Source organism: Hyperoodon ampullatus (assembly GCF_949752795.1).
Source record: "Hyperoodon ampullatus genome assembly, chromosome: 18".
Lineage (NCBI taxonomy): Eukaryota > Metazoa > Chordata > Mammalia > Artiodactyla > Ziphiidae > Hyperoodon > Hyperoodon ampullatus.
Window position 1 is genome coordinate 53,823,318 of NC_136931.1, and position 22,054 is coordinate 53,845,371.

Here is a 22,054-nt window from a genome sequence, read left to right on the forward strand (position 1 = left end):
TGTGTATGATTGGGTGTGTATGTCTACCCAGAGAATTGTGTGGGTGTATGTATAGATCTGTGTTGATTGTAGGCTCGTGTGTGTGTGTGTGTGTGTGTGTGTGTGTGTATCTGGGCTGACGGGTGTTGGTGCATTGTATATTATTTCATTTCATTTCATTTTTTATTTTATTTTATTTTATTCTATTCCATTTTATGTTTCTTCAACCTGATAAAGGGCATCTGATAAAAAAATACTACATCATAAACTTCATCATACTTGATTGAAGAGTTTCCTCCTAGGATTGTGAACAAGGCAAGGATACCCAATCTCCCCATATTGATTTAACATTGTATTGAAAGTCCTAGCAGGTGCATGGTGGGGTTTTTTGTTGTTGTTGTTGTTTTGCAGAATGGGGGCTTCTCACTGTTGTGGCCTCTCCCATTGCGGAGCACAGGCTCCGGGCACGCAGGCTTAGCAGCCATGGCTCACGGGCCCAGCCACTCCGCGGCATGTGGGAACTTCCCAGACCGGGGCACGAACCCGTGTCCCCTGCATTGGCAGGCGGACTCTCAACCACTGCCCCACCAGGGAAGCCCGGTGCATGGTGTTTTAAAAGGTGGGTAATGGTTTGTGAGTTTGTGAATGAGTCTTTGTGCCTTGGTGTGTGTCTGCATGTCTGTGGCTGTGTGAATGCCTGTGTGTGTTTGTGATTGTGGGTGTGTGGGTGTGAGGGAGGGAGTAAACAGTCTCCTCAGGGAGAACAGTTTCAAGATTAACAAGGGTGGGTCTGTTCATGTGACCAAGGCACAGAAGGACACAGATGGCTTTGAGCAGGGTTTACCGGAAACTGCCGTAGCATGAGTTCCTCTCTGAGCTCCTTGGGGCAGGGTCCGCTCCCAGCTCCCTGAACTCCTCCCAGGGTCTCTCCCCATCTCTGCTTCTCCCATACCCTCCCACCTTGCAGATTCCCAAATAGGTGAGGCCTCCTGAGTCTGTGGCCAGCAGTTCCCCTCCCTCCAATCCTGGCACTCAAGCCTCCTCTCTGTAGGCTCCAGAGATGGTCCCTGTGCAGTAAGGGGTTAACTCAGTGGGCTTGGCCCCTGCACATTCAAAAAAAAGAACTGGCCTCCTGGGAGGGAACTTCTAAGCCCTAGGAATGTACTGCCTGATAAGAATGTCTTTGTTTCCCCGGGGGCCTTAGGGCAGAGAGTCTATGCTAACAATGCGATTTATGCTGAATGCCTGTTTTTGTTCATGGTGGGGTCTTGGGCCAGGCTGCTGAGTTTGATCTCTGGAGGGGCTGGAGACTGAGTAACCAGGCTTACGTGACCAACCCCCAATAAAAACCATAGACAGGGCTTCCCTGGTGGCGCAGTGGTTGAGAATCTGCCTGCTAATGCAGGGAACATGGGTTCGAGCCCTGGTCTGGGAGGATCCACATGCCGCGGAGCAACTAGGCCCGTGGGCCACAACTACTGAGCCTGCGCATCTGGAGCCTGTGCTCCGCAACAAGAGAGGCCGCGATAGTGAGAGGCCCGCGCACCGCGATGAAGAGTGGCCCCCGCTCGCCACAACTGGAGAAAGCCCTCGCACAGAAATGAAGACCCAACACAGCAAAAATAAATAAATTAATTAATAAACTCCTACCCCCAACATCTTCTTTAAAAAAAAAAAAAACCACCATAGACACCAAGGCTCAGGCAAACTCTTCAGAATACCTCTACCCCCTAGAAAAGTCAGAATCACGTCGCAGTTTTTAAAAAGTCCCCTAGTTCATTAAAAAATGAAGATGTGTCCGGGAGTTCCCTGGTGGTCTAGTGGTTAGGATTCGGCACTTTCACTGCCATGGCCCGGGTTCAGTCCCTGGTGGGGGAACTGAGATCCCACAAACCGTCTGGCCAAAAAAAAAAAAAAAAAAGAAGAAGATGTATCAAAACATTCTGAGCACACCACTAAACAGTGGTCTAATCTGACCAGTTACATTTAAGGAAGACTTGAGTACACACTACAGATAAAGACAATCACTGCTGTGCACAAGACAGTGAGTGGGCTCAGAAAAAAATGAGGATTTCTAGTGCAATGCAGGCTGGCCTGGGGCTTGGGTTTCAAGCCTCAGGGTGGCTTACCTGCGTGGGCAGAACATCAGAAACACCGGAAATGCCATTGCTGGGAGAGTGGCTGAAAATGATGGTGCAACACCACGCTGGTGTCTTATGCACCCGGAATGTGTGGACTGGGGTCCTTTGGAGTAAGCACAGAGAGAGGCAAGAAAAGTTGTAAGTCATAGGATCTCCTTTTTTTTTTTTTTTTGTCAAAAATAAAATACTCCAAATAACCTCTGTATCTCTATGAGTCCATGAACAATGAGAAAATGTGAACAGCTGTGTCAGGCTATAGAGGTGAGGGTTACAGCGTAGCCAAATCTTGGCTCTGTGACTTGTGTGACCTCAGATGACCTCTCTGGGCCTCAGTTTCCTCATCTGTAAAATGGAGATAATAGTATCTGCCTTGCAGGGTGACTGGGAGACATGTAAAGGGCTTCTAGTAGCTCCTGGCCCACAGTAAGTGCTCAATAAGTACAAAAGTTACTAGTTAACCTGGTTATGCAGGGAAAAGGGGGCATTTATAGGGGAATGGGGTGGGGTGGGGGGTGGATCTAAACCACAAAGGGCACAAAGGGTCACCACCTATGCGATCACGGTTATCCAGTCATGTAAAGTGATGTGTGTGCAGAAGGAAATTAAGCAGAACTACTTTTTAAAAGAAAAACTGTTAATATGATCCTCTTCTTTTCAAGCTGTCAGAGTCTCTCTGAGCCCACTTCTGAAACTTCCAAAAAAGCCTTTTCTGCTTAAGGCGGTGTATTGGGTTGAAGACTGTCTTTTAAAAATTCAGGTCCAGGGTGTTCCCTGGCGGCCCTGTGGTTAGGGCTCTGAGGTTTCACTGCCGAGGGTTCGATCCCTGGTTGGGAAACTAAGATCCTGCAAGCCACTCAGCGCGGCCAAGAAAAAAAAATTCAGGTACACCCAGTACCTTGGAGTGCAAGGTTGTTTGGAAATAGGGTGTTTGTGGATGTAATTCTTCTTTTTTTTTTTTTCATTTATTTATTTATGGCTGCGTTGGGTCTTTGTTGCTGTGGGTGGGCTTTCTCTAGCTGCAGAGACGGGGGGCTACTCTTCGTTGTGGCGTGCGGGCTTCTTATTGCAGTGGCTTCTCTTGTTGCGGAGCACGGGCTCTAGGTGCGCGAGCTTCAGTAGTTGTGGCACATGGGCTCAGTAGTTGTGGCTTGCGGGCTCTAGAGCACAGGATCAGTAGTCGTGGCGCACTGGCCTAGTTGCTCCACGGCAAGTGGGACCTTCCTGGTCCAGGGCTTGAAACTGTGTCCCCTGCATTGGCAGGCGGATTCTTAACCACTGTGCCACCAGGGAAGCCCTGCGGATGTAATCCTTTAAGGATCTCTAGATGGGCTCCAAATCCAATATGACTGGTGCCTTTATAAAGGGAGGAGATGGGAATTTGGGCACAGAGGAGACAGCCATGTGAAGACAGAGGCAGAGATGGGGTGATGCTGCCACAAACCCAGGACCACCTGGGACCACCAGAAGCTGGTGTGCTGGTCACAGCCAATCACAGAAACAATGGCTCTGGCCACCTGTCATAAACTGGGTGGCTTAAGACAACAGAAATGTATTCACTTACAGTTCTGGAGGCTGGAAGTCTGAAATCAAGATGTTGTCAGGGCCACGCTCCCTCCAGAGGTTCTAGGGAGGGGTCCTTCCTCACCTCTTCCAACTGCCGGTGTTTGCAGGTAATCCTGGGCTTTACTTAGTTTATATTATAGCTGAGTCACTCCCATCTCCGCCTCTGTCATCACGTGGCCTTCTTCCTTTTGTATCTGTGTCTCTCCTCTTATCAGGACACCACTCTGAATTTATTTATTAATTATTATTATATTATTATTATATTAATAATATATTATTATATTAATAATATATTATATTATATTATATATTATTATTATATTATTATATTTTATTATATATTTTGGCTGTGCAGTGTGCAGGATCCTAGTTCTCTGACCAGGGATCAAACCCATGCCCCCAGCAGTGGAAGCGCAGAGTCTTAACCACTGGACCGCCAGGGGAGCCCCTCCACTCTGAATTTAGGACCCACTCTAATCCAGTATGAGCTCACCCTAACTGGGGTTCTGGGTGGACATGAATGTTGGGGGAACTCTATTCAACATACCACAGCCCTGCTCTAGAAGCCAGGGACAGGCACCGAAGGGACAGCAGTGAACAATCAGACAGACATCTCTGCCCTCGGGGAGCTGATGTTCCTATTGCAGGGTTCAGTCAATAAACAAAGAGACACATCTTATTAAATCAAGTGCTAAAAAGAAGAATCAAACAGACCAAGGAGACAGAACATAAGGGAGCTGCCTTAAGATAGTCAGCAAGGGCCTCGCTGAGGAGGTGACATTTAAACAGAGACCTGAATGATGAAAGAGAGGGAGCCATGTGGATTCCTGGGCGGAAGGGCATTCCAGAGGGAACGGCAAGTGCAAAGGCCCTGTGGCAGAAATGAACTCGGAGTGTTTTAAGAAGAGCAAGGGGGCCAGTGGGACTGGTGTCTCATCATAGTTTTGTTTGGTTGTTTGCTTTTTCTTTTTGGCTGTGCTATGAGGCTTGCGTGAACTTAGCTCCCCAACCAGGGATCGAACAAACCCATGCCCCCTGCAGTAGAAGCACAGAGTCTTAACCCTGGATCACCAGGGAAGTCCCTCATCATGGTTTTAATATTCATGTCCCTGACAAGTAATGATGTTGAGGATCTTTTCATGCACTTTGGATGAATAGCTATATTTTAAATCTCGTCTTAGTTTGTAATTATAAAAAAATAAAGAAAAAGATATGAGGCTCTTACATCCCCAAATCAAAACATTTTCCTTAACGATGAAAATAGCTAAATTTTACAGAGAGCCAATCAAGTGTCCCGAGTTATAAGAGACTTTTATACGAATCTGTTTATATGAATTGACTCATTGCATCACTAACAACAGCCTTACATTGTTAATTGTAGCACATGCTTATTGAGCATTTATGATGGGCCATTCTCAGAGTTTTACTTGATTTAACTCCTCTAATTCTCATTTCCTCGTGAGTTGGGTACTAGTCTTATAATTCCTATTTTATAGATGGGGAAACTGAGGCACAGAGAAGTTAATTGCTCATCCAAAATCACCCATCCAGGAAGTACTGACACTCAGAGAATCTAACTTCAGAGATGGTACTCCTAATGACTAAGCTCTACTGCCTTAAAAAATTGGGATGGATACGTGGATAGATGATAGAACGAAAGTATCGTTTCCTGAAAATGGCAAGTGTAGAACAGTGCTTGCCTTCTCCCTTTGCATCATCTGGGAGCTGGTTAAACAGCAGACACCCAGGCGCCAGCCTAGAACTACTGCCTCAGGATCTGCTTTTTAACCAGGCACCGAGGTGATCTGGATGCACATTACCATTTGTGCATTACCATCTGAATTACCAAAAAAAGAGAAAATATGTGTATGGATGAACAAAGGATTTTGTTTTCATTGTGTTCCTGTAAAAAAAAGAGAACAGCACGTGAGACTTCCCTGGTGGCGCAGTGGTTAAGAACCTGCCTTCCAATGCAGGGGACACGGGTTCGAGCCCTGGTCTGGGAAGATCCCACATGCCGCAGAGCAACTAAGCCCGTGAGTGAGCCACAACTACTGAAGCCCACGCGCCTAGAGCCCATGCTCCGCAACAAGAGAAGCCACCGCACTGAGAAGCCCTCACACCGCAACAAAGAGTAGCCCCCGCTCACCGCAACTAGAGAAAGCCCAGGCGCAGCAATGAAGACCCAACACAGCCAAAAATAAATTAATTAATTAAAAAAAAAAAGAGAGAGAGAGAGAACAGCACGAGTGGCCAAGAGTCTAATCTCTGGAGGCCTGATCTGGGTTCAAGTACTAAGCTCCCCACTCCTAGGCTGTGTGAACTTAGACAAGTCATTCAGCTCCATGGGCCTCAGCTTCCACAACTGAAAATGGGGCGATGCTGGATGCAGCCCCTTCCCTGCTGGTCGCTGTGAAGTTTTAGTCCTCAGCACAGAGGACTCAGAACAGTACCCAGCCCAGAGCAAGGTCTGCCCGTTCCTTGTGCCACTTACATTTTGTAATCATGTATAAATGTACCCACAATGTAACACCTCTGTAATAAAGGGGCCAACTCCCACCAACCACTTGGCCAGGCCACGCGCTTGTGTGGGATCTTAGTTCCCCAACCAGGGGTCCACCCGGGCCCTCCGCAGTGAAAGTGTGGAGTCCTAACCACTGGACTGCCAGGGAAGTCCCCCGACTTTCTTTTTGAGGTTTGACCATCCACAGCGTTTAGATCGCCCGCCCCATGTCTGGGAAAGCTCATAGAAAAGCCCACTCCCTCCTGTCCTTGGCAATGGTGTGAAGGTCAAGGCTTACAACCCCCAGCCCCACCTACCGTAAAGACCCAACCCACTCACTCCAATTCTGTTCAAGCCACCAGACTGCCTTGTGCCTGCCCTGGACTCTCCAGAAAGATCCAGCATGTGAGTAAGAAACCTTTTCATACCCTCTTGGTGCTTGTGGTATCATAAGTCTCGACATCCCAACTGATTTGGGGTGTGTTTGATCCACCCAACCACAAAACCACCTTTTATGGGGCAACCACAAGAAGACTTCACTATTAAAAATGTGTTGACATCCAGGAATCATTTGTTTTTAATTGACATATATTTGATTTACAATGTCATGTTCATTTCTGCTGTACAGCAAAGTGACTCAGTTATACATATATATGTATTTTATTTCATATTCTTTTCCATTATGTTTTATTGCAAGATACTGAATATAGTTCCCTGTGCTCTACAGTAGGACCTTGTTGTTTATCCATCATATATAAAGTAGTTTGCGTCTGCTAATCCCAGACTCCCAATCCTTCTCGGTTTTGTTTATAATGACCAGAGACTCATAAACTTGTAGGATGTCACAGCAGGGAGAGAGTTAACTAACATCTACAGCAGTGATTCTCAAGCTGTGTTCCTTGGAGCAGCTGCAGCAGCCTGGGTCCTCTCCTCCCTGGAAACTACTGACTCAGAACCCCAGATAAAGGATGATTAAAAGATGATGATGGTGGGCTTCCCTGGTGGCGCAGTGGTTGAGAGTCCGCCTACCGATGCAGGGGACACGGGTTCGTGCCCCGGTCCGCGAAGATCCCACATGCCGCGGAGCGGCTAGGCCTGTGAACCATGGCCGCTAAGCCTGCGCGTCCGGAGCCTGTGCTCCGCAACGGGAGAGGCCACAACAGTGAGAAGCACCATCTTTACAAAAAAAAGATGATGATGGTGATTCTTTTTATTTATTTATTTATTTATTTATTTATTTTTGGCTGCACCGTGTGGCTTGTGGGAATCTCAGTTCCCCAACCAGGGACTGAACCTGGGCCACCGCAGTGAAAGCCCGGAATCCTAACCACTAGGCCACCAGAGAACTCCCAGGATGGTGATTCTTAACCTTAGCTACTCATTGGAATTCCCTGGGGAGCATTTTAAAAATTGGAATGCCCTGGCCACACCCCCAGAGAGTTTGAACCTGTTGGTCTGGGATGGGGCGTAGTAGGCATCATAATTGGAAAAGCTCTCCAGGTGACTCTAACGTGTGACCAGGGCTTCGAACCATTTCTACTGCAATCCTCCAATTTCAGAGGCAAAAAGCTGAAGCCAGATAAGGGAAGAATCTTGCTAAGGTCACAGGGCAAGTTGGTGACAGAGCAGGAGCAGAACTCAGGAGTCCTGATTCCCCCTCAAAGCTTCCTTTCATTCTATATGGTGGCCCTGGGCCCTGTCGGTGGTGGTGTTGTTTTAAAAGTAATAATAATTATTATTATTATGTGCCATGGGAAGACCAATATGGCTTACTTTGAAGGCTTCTACATTTTTTTTTTTTAAGATTTTTTTTTGATGTGGACCATTTTTAAAGTCTTTATTGAATCTGTTACGATGTTGCTTCTGTTTTCTGTTTTGGTTTTTTAGCCCTGAGGCATGTGGGGTCTTAGCTCCCCTACCAGGGCTCGAACCCACACCCCCTGCATTGGAAGACAAAGTCTTAACCACTGGACTGCCAGGGAAGTCCCCAAAAGGCTTCTACATTGTTTGAATTAAAACCAATAATCTAACTTTAATAAGCAAAATGTTCTACAGCAAAATGTTTAAATGGTGTATACGTGGCAAAAAGATGGCTAATTTTTCCATGTTTATCGAGGTTTTTCTATAGTAATCATATATTACTTACATCGTTAGATAAAGAGTGTCTATATAAATGACACTGGGGGTAAAAAAACAAAAATAAGTAACTAGGGTGAGGCGGCCACGGAGCATTTTAATGGAAACGCCAGCTCTAGCCAGGAAAAAAAAAAGAAAGATGTACAAATGATTCATTTTTCCCTTCAACCTCTGAGCTCAAAACCTTCCTGGTGTGTGAGTGGGTGGCCCTGGAGGGTGGCCTCATTCCTGCATAAACCTTATTTCAGTTGGAATAAAATCTCTCTAGTCATGGGTTAGATGTATGTTCCTCATTACCACGACCCCTCTCCTAATGTCCTCCATAGCCCAATTCCTTGTATTTAGGGCTTAAATATATGTCATTTTTAAAAACCATTTTTAATTAAAGTATAGCTAATTTACAGTGCTGTGTTAGCTTCAGGTGTACAGCAAAGTGATTCATATATATATATATATTCTTTTCCATTATAGGTTATTACAAGACATTGAATATAGTTCCCTGTGCTGTACAGTAGGTCTTTGTTGTTTATCTCTTTCTTTTTTCTTTTTTTTTTTTTTTTTGCGGTACACGGGCCTCTCACTGCTGTGGTCTCTCCCGTTGTGGAGCACAGGCTCCGGATGTGCAGGCTCAGCGGCCATGGCTCATGGGCCCAGCTGCTCCACGGCATGTGGGATCTTCCTGGACCGGGACACGAACCCGTGTCCTCTGCATTGGCAGGCGGATTCTCAACCACTGCGCTGCCAGGGAAGCCCTGTTTATCTCTTTTATACATAGTAGTGTGTATGTGTTAATCCCAAACTCTTAATTTATCTCCCCCTCCCACCTCCCGCTATCCCCCCTGGTAACCATAAGTTTGTTTTCTATGTCTGTAAGTCTATTTCTATTTTGTAAATAAGTTTATTTATATCATTTTTTTTAGATTCCACATATAAATGATATCTTATGATATTTGTCTGTCTCACATGCTTCACTTGATATGATAATCTCTAGGTACATCCATTTTGCTGCAAATAGCATTCTTTTTATGGCTGAGTAATATTCCATTATATATATATATCTATATATATCTTCTTTATCCATTCATCTGTTGATGGACATTTAGGTGACTTCCACATCTTGGCTATTGTAAATAGTGCTGCTATGAACATTGCGGTGCATGTATCTTTTCGAATTAGAATTTTCTCCAGATATATGCCCAAGAGTGGGATTGCTGGGTCATATGGTAGTTCTATTTTTTGTTTTTTAAGGAACCTCCATACTGTTATCTATAGTGACTGCACCAATTTACATTCCCAGCAACAGTGTAAGAGGACACACCCAAAGATACGTGATTTTTCCCTCCCGTGATATCTTTCAGGCCCACAAGGGAATATGATCTACCTCTCTTCATGTTTACCTCTCTTCAAATTTATTAAATTTGGTTTACCAGTTGTCTTTCTGCTGTGTTGCCATCTTCAAGTAGATATTTATAATGTTTGGCAAACGTAAACATAATTTAGTATCCAAAGAATTTGAAGACAACAATACATATCTTCTTTCAGAAAAATAAATAAAATAGTTTATTGTCTTTTGTCCTTTAGTTAAGGGCTTCAGACAAAAAAGCAGGATTAGTCACCAGCCAAGACTACTATTCTCACCACGTGACACTTTCCAGACACCAGGAAGAAATATGATCAGCGTCCACAACATAAACGAGAGAAGTTTCACCTGACTGTTTTGTGCATTTGGTCTTTTTAAAATGCGCACTTGTACCACTGGGTTCAGATTTTCATCCATGGAACATTCTAGAAAGTAGACATAACATTCATTCCATTGCTGTACCCGAATGAGTAGCTGCTTGTAAAAAACATTTTTTAAAGTCATGGAATATGTATCATGCATACAGACATGTGCCCCAAACACAGTTTAACAAAAAACATAGCAAACTCCATGGTACTATGACCCATCAAGAAATGGTCAATCCAGAAACCCCACGACGTATCCTGCTCATCACAAACTCCTCCCTCCCCCCAGGGTAAATCATACCCCGCTTTGTGATAAACACTTCCTTGCTTTTCTATAGATAAGGTATGTTTATTACCAAGCTATGCATCTCTCAACACTATAGATTTGACTATTTTTGAACGTTATATTCATGCAATCTTACTGTATAGATTATTTTGCCGTGTGGCTGTTTTTCAGGAAAAATAAATGAAGCAAAGAAAAAGAACATGGGGCCTCCCAGTTTCCTGGCCATGTTTCCTCCCTTGGAACCTTTTTCCTTCCCTTTAGAGAGTGGAGACAGCTGCTGGGTATTTTTTTGTCAGGAGAAAGTTCAGGGCCTGCAGCTGGTGGCTGTAACCTGAGCCCCAGCTCAGATGAGAACACATCTCTCCCCCCAACACATAATCCCAAGGTTTTGTCGATTATTTCCAGAGAGGAAGAGAGAGAGAACTCAGAATGGCCCTGGGAGGGGATAGAGTTGCCAGTTCTGTGGTATTGAAGCATGAGGCTGTATTTTATTTTATTTTTAAAGTTTTTTTTTTTGATGTGGACCATTTTTAAAGTCTTTATTGAATTTGTTACAATATTGCTTCTGTTTTATGTTTTGTTTTTTTGGCCCCGAGGCATGTGGGATCTTAGCTCCCCAACCAGGGATCGAACCCGCATCCCCTGCATTGGAAGGCGAAGTCTTAACCACTGGACCCCAGGGAAGTCCGAAGGCTGTATTTTAGATTCCTGTTCCATGCAATGAAAATGTACAAACCAGACGCAGTGTCTTTGGAAAAGCATCATCGTTTCAAACAAGTTGAAAAGTCACATCTGATTTCAAGCAACGTAGAAACAAAACCTACCCAATGACTCTGCTCAGCCCTCCATTTGAAATAGCAAAAAAATCAGCAAAAAACACCTTACATATCCATCCATAGGGGAGTAGCTAATTAACCTATGTCAGTGGCTGTCACACGTCGCTGACCATGATCCATGGTAAGAAATGCATTTTACTGTGACCCAAGAAAACACACACACACACACACACACACATACGCACACATACACACATATGCCCTATAGAAAATAAAGCTTCCTAAAACATACTACTACACAAGATGAATTCAGATATTTTGTATTCTGTTGTTTCTGTTGGGAAAAATTGTGCAAGACCTTGAAATGTATTAAGAAGCTGACTGGTGTCTTTGCCGGAAAATTCAGGGTTGTCTGGCACCCTTTTTCGGGTTTTCAGATTCCATGGGGTCTCGGAATCTTTGAGCGCTTTACTCCTCTGTAAACTGCAGATAACAAAGCAATGCAAATGATTGTTGCCCATAGACAGTAAGTGAATTTTGTCTTGGAGAACAAAGTATTTCCCTCTCCTGCTGGGGGAAAAGCCAGTTTTCTATATACAAAGGAAGTTCATTTAAGCTTTCCTAATGGCTTACCTGTGTGTCTGCCCTGTGGCTTTTTCCTTTTGAGCTGGTTGTACTATCTTACCGAGTGTGTCCATTTTATGGTTGTATCTTTTTTTTTTTTCTTTGCTGTACGCAGGCCTCTCACTGTTGTGGCCTCTCCCGTTGCGGAGCACAGGTTCCGGACGCTCAGGCTCAGCGGCCATGGCTCACGGGCCCAACCTCTCCGCGGTACGTGGGATCTTCCCGGACCGGGGCACAAACCCATGACCCCTGCATCAGCAGGCGGACTCTCAACCACTGCGCCACCAGGGAAACCCTACGGTTGTATCTTTTTACCTTTAAAAAGATTGTCACGAGGTTCTCCATGCAGCATGAATTTGTGGGAGATTTTTATTGTCCTCTTTTCAGTATGTTCTTTTTTTTTTTTTTTTTTTTGCAGTACGCGGGCCTCTCACTGTTATGGCCTCTCCCGTTGCGGAGCACGGGCTCCGGATGCGCAGGCTCAGTGGCCATGGCTCATGGGCCCAGCCGCTCTGCAGCATGTGGTATCTTCCCGGACCGGGGCACGAACCCACGTCCCCTGCATCGGCAGGCGGACTCTCAACCACTGCGCCACCAGGGAAACCCAGTATGTTCTTTCATAATAGCTATATATTGCTCTTTTTTGGTGTTCTATAATCAGATTAAGACACTTATTCATACTTGCCCCCTCACAAATTAGGAAAAGATAAAATAAGTGCTTGTCCAGAAAATCATTCATTTCCCCATCTTGGATAATAATAGTGATGAAAGCTATGTGCTGAGTGAGTTCTACGTGCCAGGCCCTGAGATTCATATGTATCATCCCCAGAATCCTCCCAACACCCCATTGTGCAAACAGAGAAGCTGAGGCTCAGAAAGATGGAGTGATGTGCTCAAGGTTTCCCAGCTCTGAGGTCATGAGCCTGACCCAAGAGGACCATCACTTTAAACGTCTTCCCCTCTTGCATTAGTGTCTTTGGAGAATTTATGGCAAATCCATCCAATAAAAATATTCCCCAAGCCCTTCCTCTGTGTCCGGCCTGTGCTGGGGACACAGAGGTGACCAATGACAGCCCCAGCTCTGAACCCCCAGGATTCACAATCCAGTGGGGGAGACAGACCCATCTCCAGGCAGTGATGACCCAGAGTGTGCAGAGTTGGGACGAAGGAGTCTCAAGGGGGCGCTGGACCCAGCTTGGGCAGTCAGGGAGGGCTTCCTGGAGGAAGCCGAGCCCTGAAGGACAAGGAGGTGTGATCCAGGTCAAGTGTGACCAAGGCTTTGCAGAAAGAAGCCCAGGGCACTGTGAGAGTCCAGAAAAACTTACAGTATAAGTGGAGGAATCCAAGCGGAACAAGAAAGGTAAATTCCAGATCCTCCCCAGAACTCCTCTTGGATAATCACATATCTTAGGACTGGCCACGAGGTTTGGTCTCTGGTTGGCAGGCGATGGAACAGAGGAGGAGGGTCTCTGATGAGAGCAGCTGGCAGTCTTTTCCAGGCCCAGCCCTACTCAGGGAGCTCTGTGGATCTTTGTTTTCCCAAATCTACTCTGCTCAGTTCCAGAGCCAGGGTCACCAGGCTGCCCTTATCCTCTTTGCTTGGGGTCCAAGTCCCCGGTCAGGGACACAGCAAGCCAGCCAGATGTAAGTTCAAATCCTGGCTCCCGGGACTTCCCTGGTGGTCCAGCGGTTAAGACTCTGTGCTTCCACTGCAGGGGTCTCGGGTTCGATCTCTGGTCCGGGAACTAAGATCCCACATGCCACATGGTGCGGCCAAAAAGTTAAAAAAAAAAAATCTCACCAAATCCTGGCTCCCCTACAAACTGGATGTGTGGTTTCTGAGCCTCAGTGTCCTCATCTATATAATGGGTTGATAATCTCTAGTCCATGTGCCTGTTGTGAGGGTTAAATTCATATCAGATCACACCTCTGCTCAGAATGTCATGGTGTCTCCCATGTTCCTCTGAGAAAAAGCCAAGTCCTCCCGAGACCTCAGTCCCTCTCTGATCGCACCTCCCACCTTCTCCCCCTCCCTCCCTCTGCACCAGTCACACTAGCCTCCTTGCTGCTCCTCAGACATCTCACGATCTCCAGCCCCTGGGCCTTTGCACTGGCTGTTTCCTTGTCTGGAAAGACTCCACTCCATCTATCTGCAAGGCTCGTGGATTTGATCTGTTTTGTTCACTGCTGTATAAACAGTACTAGAACCATGCTTAATAATAATAATAGTAATTGTATATTATATTATATTAATATAACAATGATAATAGTGATGATCATAATTATTACAAGAGCCCCTAGGCATATTCAAGCGCTCAGCTCCATCCCTGAGGTTACCCTGTTACCAAGTCTAAGCTTGTACTTACTGCTGACTGCATGACAGGTCAGTAAGTCGAGAGATGAATTGATGAGGCAAGGAATAGCAACTTTATTTGGAAAGCCAGCAGACCGAGAAGATGGTGGACTAGTGTCCCAAAGAACCATCTTGCCTGGGGTGGATGTTAGTTTCTTCTATAAAACAAAGAGGGGGAGGTAAGGAGGTAAAGTAAAAAAGGTGATAAGTTATTGTATTTCCTGGTTCCAGCCAGATTCCAGAGGGGATGTATTAATTTCTTCCTTCCTGCAGCCATTCACAGGTAAGTCTGGTCAGGATGTTTCCTATGAGCTAAACAAAGGTACTTTAGCTTAACGCTCAGGCATGGGAGACAAAGTTCCTGGAGATGGGCTATTATGTATACTTTAAGCTTATAGGCAACATCCCTTTAGTGAATAATTTATAGCAAAAGCAATAAAATACAAAGGTTAAAATAAAAGAAACAGATCCAGTATGGAGTCAGATTTGTTCTTCCTGATTACAACCCCCCTACCTCTGGCCCTTACTTTCTCTGGGTCTCAGCATGCACTACAGCCAGGCCAACAGGGGTTGTCCTAGAAGATGGCTCTCATTGGCTCTGACCATCTGATGATTCTTTTAGCTGGACCAACAAGGAGAGGGAATTCAAGAAATCCACTGGGAAAGCTTGCCAGGATAAAAAGTAAATTCTTGTGGTAAGGCCTGTTAACAAGCAGTGGAGATTTTTGAAAATGTACATGTGAAGAGTAATGGAGGGTGGTGGTGAGAAGGGGACTTGAGCTGTGAATACTCCAACCTTGATTTGACTAGGGGGACCTGAGCTTAGAGAGGAGAGGCAGAGAGAGTACAGGTTGAAAAGTTTCCCTGGAATGGCCACCCACAGGACTTATGGCCACCTGGAGTGACTGGCCTCATTGACTGTCATCAAGAAAAAAAATCACCCTCTAAGGCAGGGGAGGGCGGGCGTCTCTCATGAGTTTACTATTTACCTGTCTACACTGATGAATAAGCACTCCTTTGTTCTGGCTCCCTTCCCAGCACTGCAGACAGAGGCAACCCTCTTTCTTTTGTCTTATTTATTTATTTTTAAAGAGAGTGTCTCACTCTCTGGCTTCAGAGTTCCAGTGGTTGTCCAAATGGCCGGCTCCATTTCCAACCCAGGACAGTCAATGGATGCAGTCATTTATTCATTCAACAAAGAATGATTAAATGTCCCTCTATGGCGAACACTGTCTAGATTCCGGGAATCTGATGGTGAAAAAGACAGGGAAAGTGCTTACCCTTGGGGGCTTCTGTTGTCATGGGGAGTACAACTTTAGATAGTGTATGTACTATCTTTAAACCACTTTGGGAATTGTTTGTTATGCAATGATGCTAACTGATACACTAATAAGCCAACGTGATATGATAGGGATTTTTGTGAGTGTGTGTGAGGGCAAAACTCCTGCAGTTAGGTAGAGTCTGGTAAGGCTTCTTAGAGGAGGTGACATTTGGACCAAGGCTTGAATGACAAGGAGGGAACCACACAGGGAACAGCAAGTACAAACATCCTAAGGTAAGAATAGTGGAAGATCATGGCTGAAAAAGACGTAAATGAACATGGAAATGCTTCAGTTCTTAAGCTGGGGGTGGGGTGGTGGGTAAGCTGGGGGTGGGGTGGTGGGTAAACTGGCATGCAGGCACTCATTCTATTCTAAAAGTGTGTACTTTTTTCATATATCTAAATATTTAATAATGACAGTTTTCTAAAATTATGAGAATAATTATTTAAATAGAGAACAGGGTATATATTTATTTGGTTAAATATTTCAACAAAACAAGGACAGATAGGATGACTTTTTCTAACCAGTTAACTATATGAATTTTACCTTTTAAAAGTTGTAGTACCAGATATTATGAGAACAGTTAGTATTAAAACAATAAAATCCTGTGGGGATGCATTTTACTCTTTCTGTAAACCATGTTAGCAAGAAAGCTGAAAAATAAAATACCAAAGATAGAAGACATTTTCTTTCTTTCCTTAAAAAAAAAATTCATGGAAATTTAAAAATGTAAACGACAGTAGTGAGAATAGTGTAATGACCTCCATCTATAACAATTTTTTTTCAGGGTCATCTCACAGCCAATCTTGTTCCTTCTATCCCCGTACCCTCTTGTTTTTTCTGGAGTATTTTAACAATAATTTTTTTCAAAATATAAATAAATTATGGGTATTTGGAAATAGCCTGTGTATTTTTTTTTTTTTTTTTGCCACACTGCACGGCTTGTGGGATCTTAATTCCCTCTGCAGTGGAAGCGTGGAGACCTAACCACTGGACCACCAGGGAATTCCTATAGTCTGTGTATTTTTAATGATTATATGAGATGGAGAAATATATGTGCAGACTCACATCAGGTGCTGAGGTTAGCAGTCTGGGGGTTAGCGGTGACCGGGAAAGCCATGTCACGGGACCTTTAGAAAATACAAATTGAAGAAACTCTGGAGCAAGAAGGAGCTCTCACAGCGCAAACTGGATAGAACAAGTCAGATGAGTCACAGAACTACCACGGTGGGTTATTACAACTTACTCAGGAGGGGAAATCTGGGTGGGAGCCCAGAGCCCCTGGACCTCAGTATTCATGGAAATTCTGTGTGTTCTCATTTAAAGTACACAAGAAGGGCTTCCCTGGTGGCGCAGTGGTTGAGAGTCCGCCTGCCGATGCAGGGGATGCGGGTTCGTGCCCCGGTCCGGGAAGATCCCACATGCCGCGGGGCGGCTGGGCCCGTGAGCCATGGCCGCTGAGCCTGCGCGTCCGGAGCCTGTGCTCCGCAATGGGAGAGGCCACAACAGTGAGAGGCCACAACAGTGAGAGGCCCGCGTACCGCAAAAAAAAAAAAAAAAAAGTACACAAGAAGACAAAATAAAAACCTAAAGGTGAAACAGAGAGGAAGAGGATGCAAAGGTAATCCTAAAGTGCCAAGATGGGTGAAAGTGTTGGGGTTGCATGGACGCATTGTCATGGAAACTGCAGTTAGAAGTGTTGTCATGGAAACCACAGCCAGGACTCCTACCAAAGTTGCTTCAAAACTATTTTTAGATCCACTGGTAATCATCGGTGGTTCACTGATGGGAGAAGGGGCAGGCAGCTGATTCTGCTTACACACACACATACACACTCACACACATATATATACACACGCATATATACAAATATATATTTATAATTACCTATACATATAATTGTATATTGTATATGTAATTATAAATATATATTTGTTTGTTCATATATAAATAACAAATTTAAAGTTTTTCTCTCTCACACATTTATTTATCTGTTTAATATTTTGGAATGTTTAATTAACTCAGAATCTGCTTCTCTGATTGAACCCTGACTGAAACACTCTTAGGCATCCATGTAGAGAAGAGTTAACTCAATAGGTCTGGGTTGTCCAAACCCCGTACCTTTTTTCTTTTTTTGCGGTACGCGGGGCCTCTCACCGCTGTAGCCTCTCCCGCTGCGGAGCACAGGCTCCGGACGCGGAGGCTCAGCGGCCATGGCTCACGGGCCCAGCCACTCCGCGGCATGTGGGATCCTCCCAGACCGGGGCACGAACCCGCGTCCCCTGCATCGGCAGGCAGACTCTCAACCACTGCGCCACCAGGGAAGCCCCACTTGGCATTTTTTGACCTTTTAATTTTATCCATTTTCCATCAACAAACTTATAACAGCGCCTTGTGCTACCACTAGATTTTAGTACAACTTGCTACACTCTTTTAACAAGAATATCCCATTTGGTAGACATTATGCTACCAATCTTCTTGTTACTTTCCTGGACCCAATGGTTCAACCATCCCAGAACAAACTCCAGGTCAATGGAAAGATGGTATAAGAAGAATTCCACTCAACAGTGGGAGGGCTCCTGGAGCTCTTGCCTTTACAATAATAACAGTTTACTATGTGCCAGGACCAAATACACATTATTTATTTATTTATTTATTTATTTATGGCTGCGCTGGGTCTTTGTTCCTGTGTGTGGGCTTTCTCTAGTTGTGGCGAGCGGGGCTTCTTTTCGTTGCAGTGCGCAGGCTTCTCATTGCAGTGGCTTCTCTTGCTGCGGAGCACGGGTTGTAGGTGCACAGGCTTCAGTAGTTGTGGTGCATGGGCTTAGTTGCTCCACGGCATGTGGGATCTTCCTGGAAGTGAAATGGATATCTGGCTATTTGGTCTTGCAAAGGCCAATTCCAAAATGGAATCCAAACAACAGATTTTGGTTGAATACCCAGGCCCACTGCATTTTTCATATGTGATCTCCCCTAATCTTCAAAATTTCCAGATCAGGAAAGTTTTTATTGGTATTCCTATTGTGAAGAAGAGGAAGGAGCTCAGAGAGCTCAAATTTCTTGTTTAAGATCTCACAGTTAGGAAGCCACATTGATAGATGTATCAGTGAGGGCCTGACAAGAAACATGGCAACTCAACCTGAGTCACTGAGGACTGTTTCATTAACTATTAACAAAGGTGTTACCTGTAGGCAGTGAGTTGAGGAAACCAGCAAGGAAAAGGTGAGGCACTATCCCCAGGCTTGAAGGGGGTGGAAAATCGAGAAGTTTCTAGAAACTTCTGGAAATTTCTGGAACAAGGAACTGTAGCTAACCTAGAAGGCTCTCAACAAGAGCTGTGGCTTTTATTAGGGGAACTCAGGGGGATTGAAGCTGCTGTTTCCTCGCGCCCTCTGCTTTGTGTTTTCTCCTAGGAGTCTTGTTGGCTCAACCCAACAGGAAGGCTGAGGGTAAGAGGGGTAGTTGGTGCAGCCATAGAAGTCAGCGCCCCCCACCCCCGTCCCGGAGGCCCATGTTGAGTAGAGAAAGGTGGAAAGACCGGATCCGGGAGGGCAATCGGAGAACATGCAGACCTCGGGCTCGGTGAATAGGTAAACAGTCGCACTCCCACGCGATTCCCCAGGCCCAGTTGCACAGCCCACGCGCTAGCTTGCAACCACCGGTTGCCATGGAGACCGCGGGCACTACGCGGGAGCAAGTGCGCAAGCGCGCCCTGGGACGCCGGCCTCGGCTCAGCGCAGCTGCCTGGAACCAGGCGAGACGCCACCTGACGCGCCCTGTCCGAGCGGGGGCGGACGCTGTCGTCTCGGGCGCTTGGCCCAGAGCATCCGTGCCGGCGTGGCCCGAGCTGGCACCTGGCGAGCGGCTGCATCCCGGCGGCCTCTCCTTGGCCCGTCTGGGCGGTCAGAGGCGGGGCTGCCGCATCCCTGACGGGCTGGCCGAGAGCCCGGCCCCGGGGAGGCCGGTCGCGGTTTTAGGCGATTCCAGGACACGTGTGAGCACCCGGGGCCCGGTTTGGGGAGGAAGGCCTTGGGAAAGCGCGAGGCCTCCTGCAGGCCAGCCTTGGAGGGGGCAGCTGAGAACTCTGAGCCTGGCCGTGTTCCCGGGAATTTGACCTCCCTCTCCTGTCACCTTACAGGATTGCTGTTTAGGGACCGCTGCAGTCCCGGTCCCCGTCGTAGACTCTTCAGTACACGTGGGAATCGAGCTGCCAGGTGTCCACGACCATGGCGGTGAACCTTTTGGAGCACTGGTGCCGGGGGATGGAAGTGGACATCCACAGGTGCCTGTTGGTCACAGGCATCCCGGAGGACTGTGGCCAAGTGGAAATTGAGGAGACCTTGAATGGGGTCCTCTCCCCGCTGGGCCCATACTGTGTGCTCAACAAGATTTTTTTGAGAGAAGAGAATGCCAAAGCTGCCCTCATTGAGGTAGGCGAGGGTGTGAATCTGAGAGCCATACCCCGGGAATTCCCAGGAAGGGGGAGCATCTGGAGAGTGGTCTGTAGGGACCCCACCCAGGATGCTGAGTTTTTAAAAAACCTGAGTGAATTCCTGGCTGCAGAGGGGCGCACCTGGGAGGATGTGGTCCGCCTGCTGCAGCTCAGCCAGTCCCCACCACCCCAGAACCGGACTCAGCCCCCAGAGAACTGGGCAGAAGCTTTGGGGGTGCTTCTGGGGGCAGTGGTGCAAATCATCTTCTGCATGGATGGCGAGATCCGCAGCCGGGAGGAAGCTAGGGCTCAAGAGGTTGTTGAGGCCCAAGGAGTGGCATCCTTGGCCTTGGCAACAGCGAGGAAGGTCAAGAAGGAGCCAGGGTGGGCTGCAGAGGTGGGCTCTGCCTTGAAGATGGAGAACCTGGACGGCTGGAATGACGTGGAAGGTGAGGGTGACCCTCCTGAACCTCAGGTTCAAAAGGCGGGAGCTAAGACTCGCCCCAGGAGAAAGAAGCAGAAAAAAACTCCCAAGCAGGAACCAGTGCCCTGGAAGAAATCCAGAGGTAACCATTCCCACAGCTCGGCCTTGTTGGAGGATCCTGAAGCTGATGAGGCTGAAAATATGGAGCTATCAGAATATATCAGGAGGAACAAAAAGCCCTGTGTGAAGCAGGAGGAGTCAGCTTTGAGGAAGGCCCTAGCGAAATGTGCCTGGAAGTCTCCCAGCAACCCGCCCCACGATGCCCAGGCAGAAGCTGCGAGCCCTGGAGTTGCCTCTGAGTCAGACCAAGATGGTGGTCCAGAGGGTCCACCAAAGAAGAAGGCCATGGGCTGGGCCTCGGCAAAGAGCCCTGCTCCCACGAGGAAGAAAAAGAAGGTGAGCTTGGGCCCTGTCTCTTATGTCCTTGTCGATTCAGAAGACACCAAGAAGAAGCCAGAGATTCCAAAGAAAGGGCAAGGCTCGAGAAGGGATGCATTGGATCAGAAGGCCCTTCGGAGCCCACAGCCCGCTGAGTCACCAGCCTCAACCTCCCAGGGTCCAAAGGCCAAGCCACAAGGCTCTCCTCATGCCTCCAGTGGTGAGAATGACAACAGAAGTCATTTGGGTTGTGTCAACAAGTGGCCAAAGGGGGAGGAACAGCACGGGCAGGTGGGGACGGAGGAACCCAAGGGGACAGAGGGTCAGATGGTCGTTGAGGACGACCCCAGTGCAGTGGAGGGAGTGGGTGACACACCAGTTGAGGTTTTAGAGGCTGGGAGCCCTGACCCCCCTCCTAGGAGCCCCTGAAAGCCAACACTGGGGACACCTGTGGGGACAGGAGGCGGCAGAGCAAACCCACTGACCTATCTTTTGTTGGTGAGTGTCCCCGTGGTATTCTCCGGTCATCTGACACTTCATCTGATCCATCTCCCTCAGTAAGAATCGAATAATTTGGGGTTATATTGTTTGTCAAATTAGGTGGCTTTGAGGGTGGAGTTTTCTGGAGGCCTGTTTGGGAGATGGAAATGTTCAAGGACTTAGAAGTTCCAAGGAAGTGAAAAAACTTTCCAGTGACACCTCTCCCTGCTTCCCCTCTTGAGCTGTTCTGATTTAGCCACAGAACCCAGAAAACTTTGATTTCCATCTGCACCTGAGCAGTCGAAAGAAGACCAAGGAAGAAGTTCCAAGTGGGGAACAAAGTTTCTCTTGTCGTTGACTTTTGACTGTTTTAGGGACCCACCCAGTTCGTAGAGATCCAGCTCTCAGAGGTAAATGGTATGTGAGTTGTAGGTGGGAGGAATTAGTGTAAGGAGGCGTACCCCTATGCTTTTCTCTGCCAGGCCTGCTTTTTCACCTCCTCCTAGACTCACCTTCAGAGGTTGGAGAGTCACTAAGCAGATTGGGAAAACTCTAAAATGTTCACCTTGGCACATGGGCAAGTTCACTGTTACGTTCATCCGTGTTCAGCCTTTCTCCCCCATCCCCTGCTTCCTTTTCTGGATGATCAGCCAACCTCTGCAGGGCCTGTCAGTGTAAAGGGCGGGGCGGCCGTTCGCTCCCTTCTTCCCTTTCTCTGCTTTGACCACGGGGTAAGTTAAGCCAAGATCTTTGCTGCAGACCTGACTTCCTTGCTGCTACTGGTCTGCAATATCCATCCTCCAGTTCTCTAACCAGAGGACGTTAAGGTCCCAAGCATCGGTGTGGGGGGAAAAAACTGTCCACTTAGGCCT

At 46.8% G+C, this 22,054-nt stretch overlaps 1 protein-coding gene across 1 annotated transcript; it reads left to right on the forward strand.

Annotated features, from left to right (window-relative positions):
- Nucleotides 1–19,634: 19,634 nt before the first annotated feature.
- Nucleotides 19,635–21,131, forward strand: PNMA8A (PNMA family member 8A; the record flags this gene model as incomplete). The annotated part of the gene is made up of 1 exon (XM_079724440.1): nucleotides 19,635–21,131. One exon carries the CDS (start codon nucleotides 19,635–19,637, stop codon nucleotides 21,129–21,131), a length of 1,497 nt encoding a protein of 498 aa, XP_079580566.1.
- Between the last annotated feature and the right edge of the window lie 923 nt (nucleotides 21,132–22,054).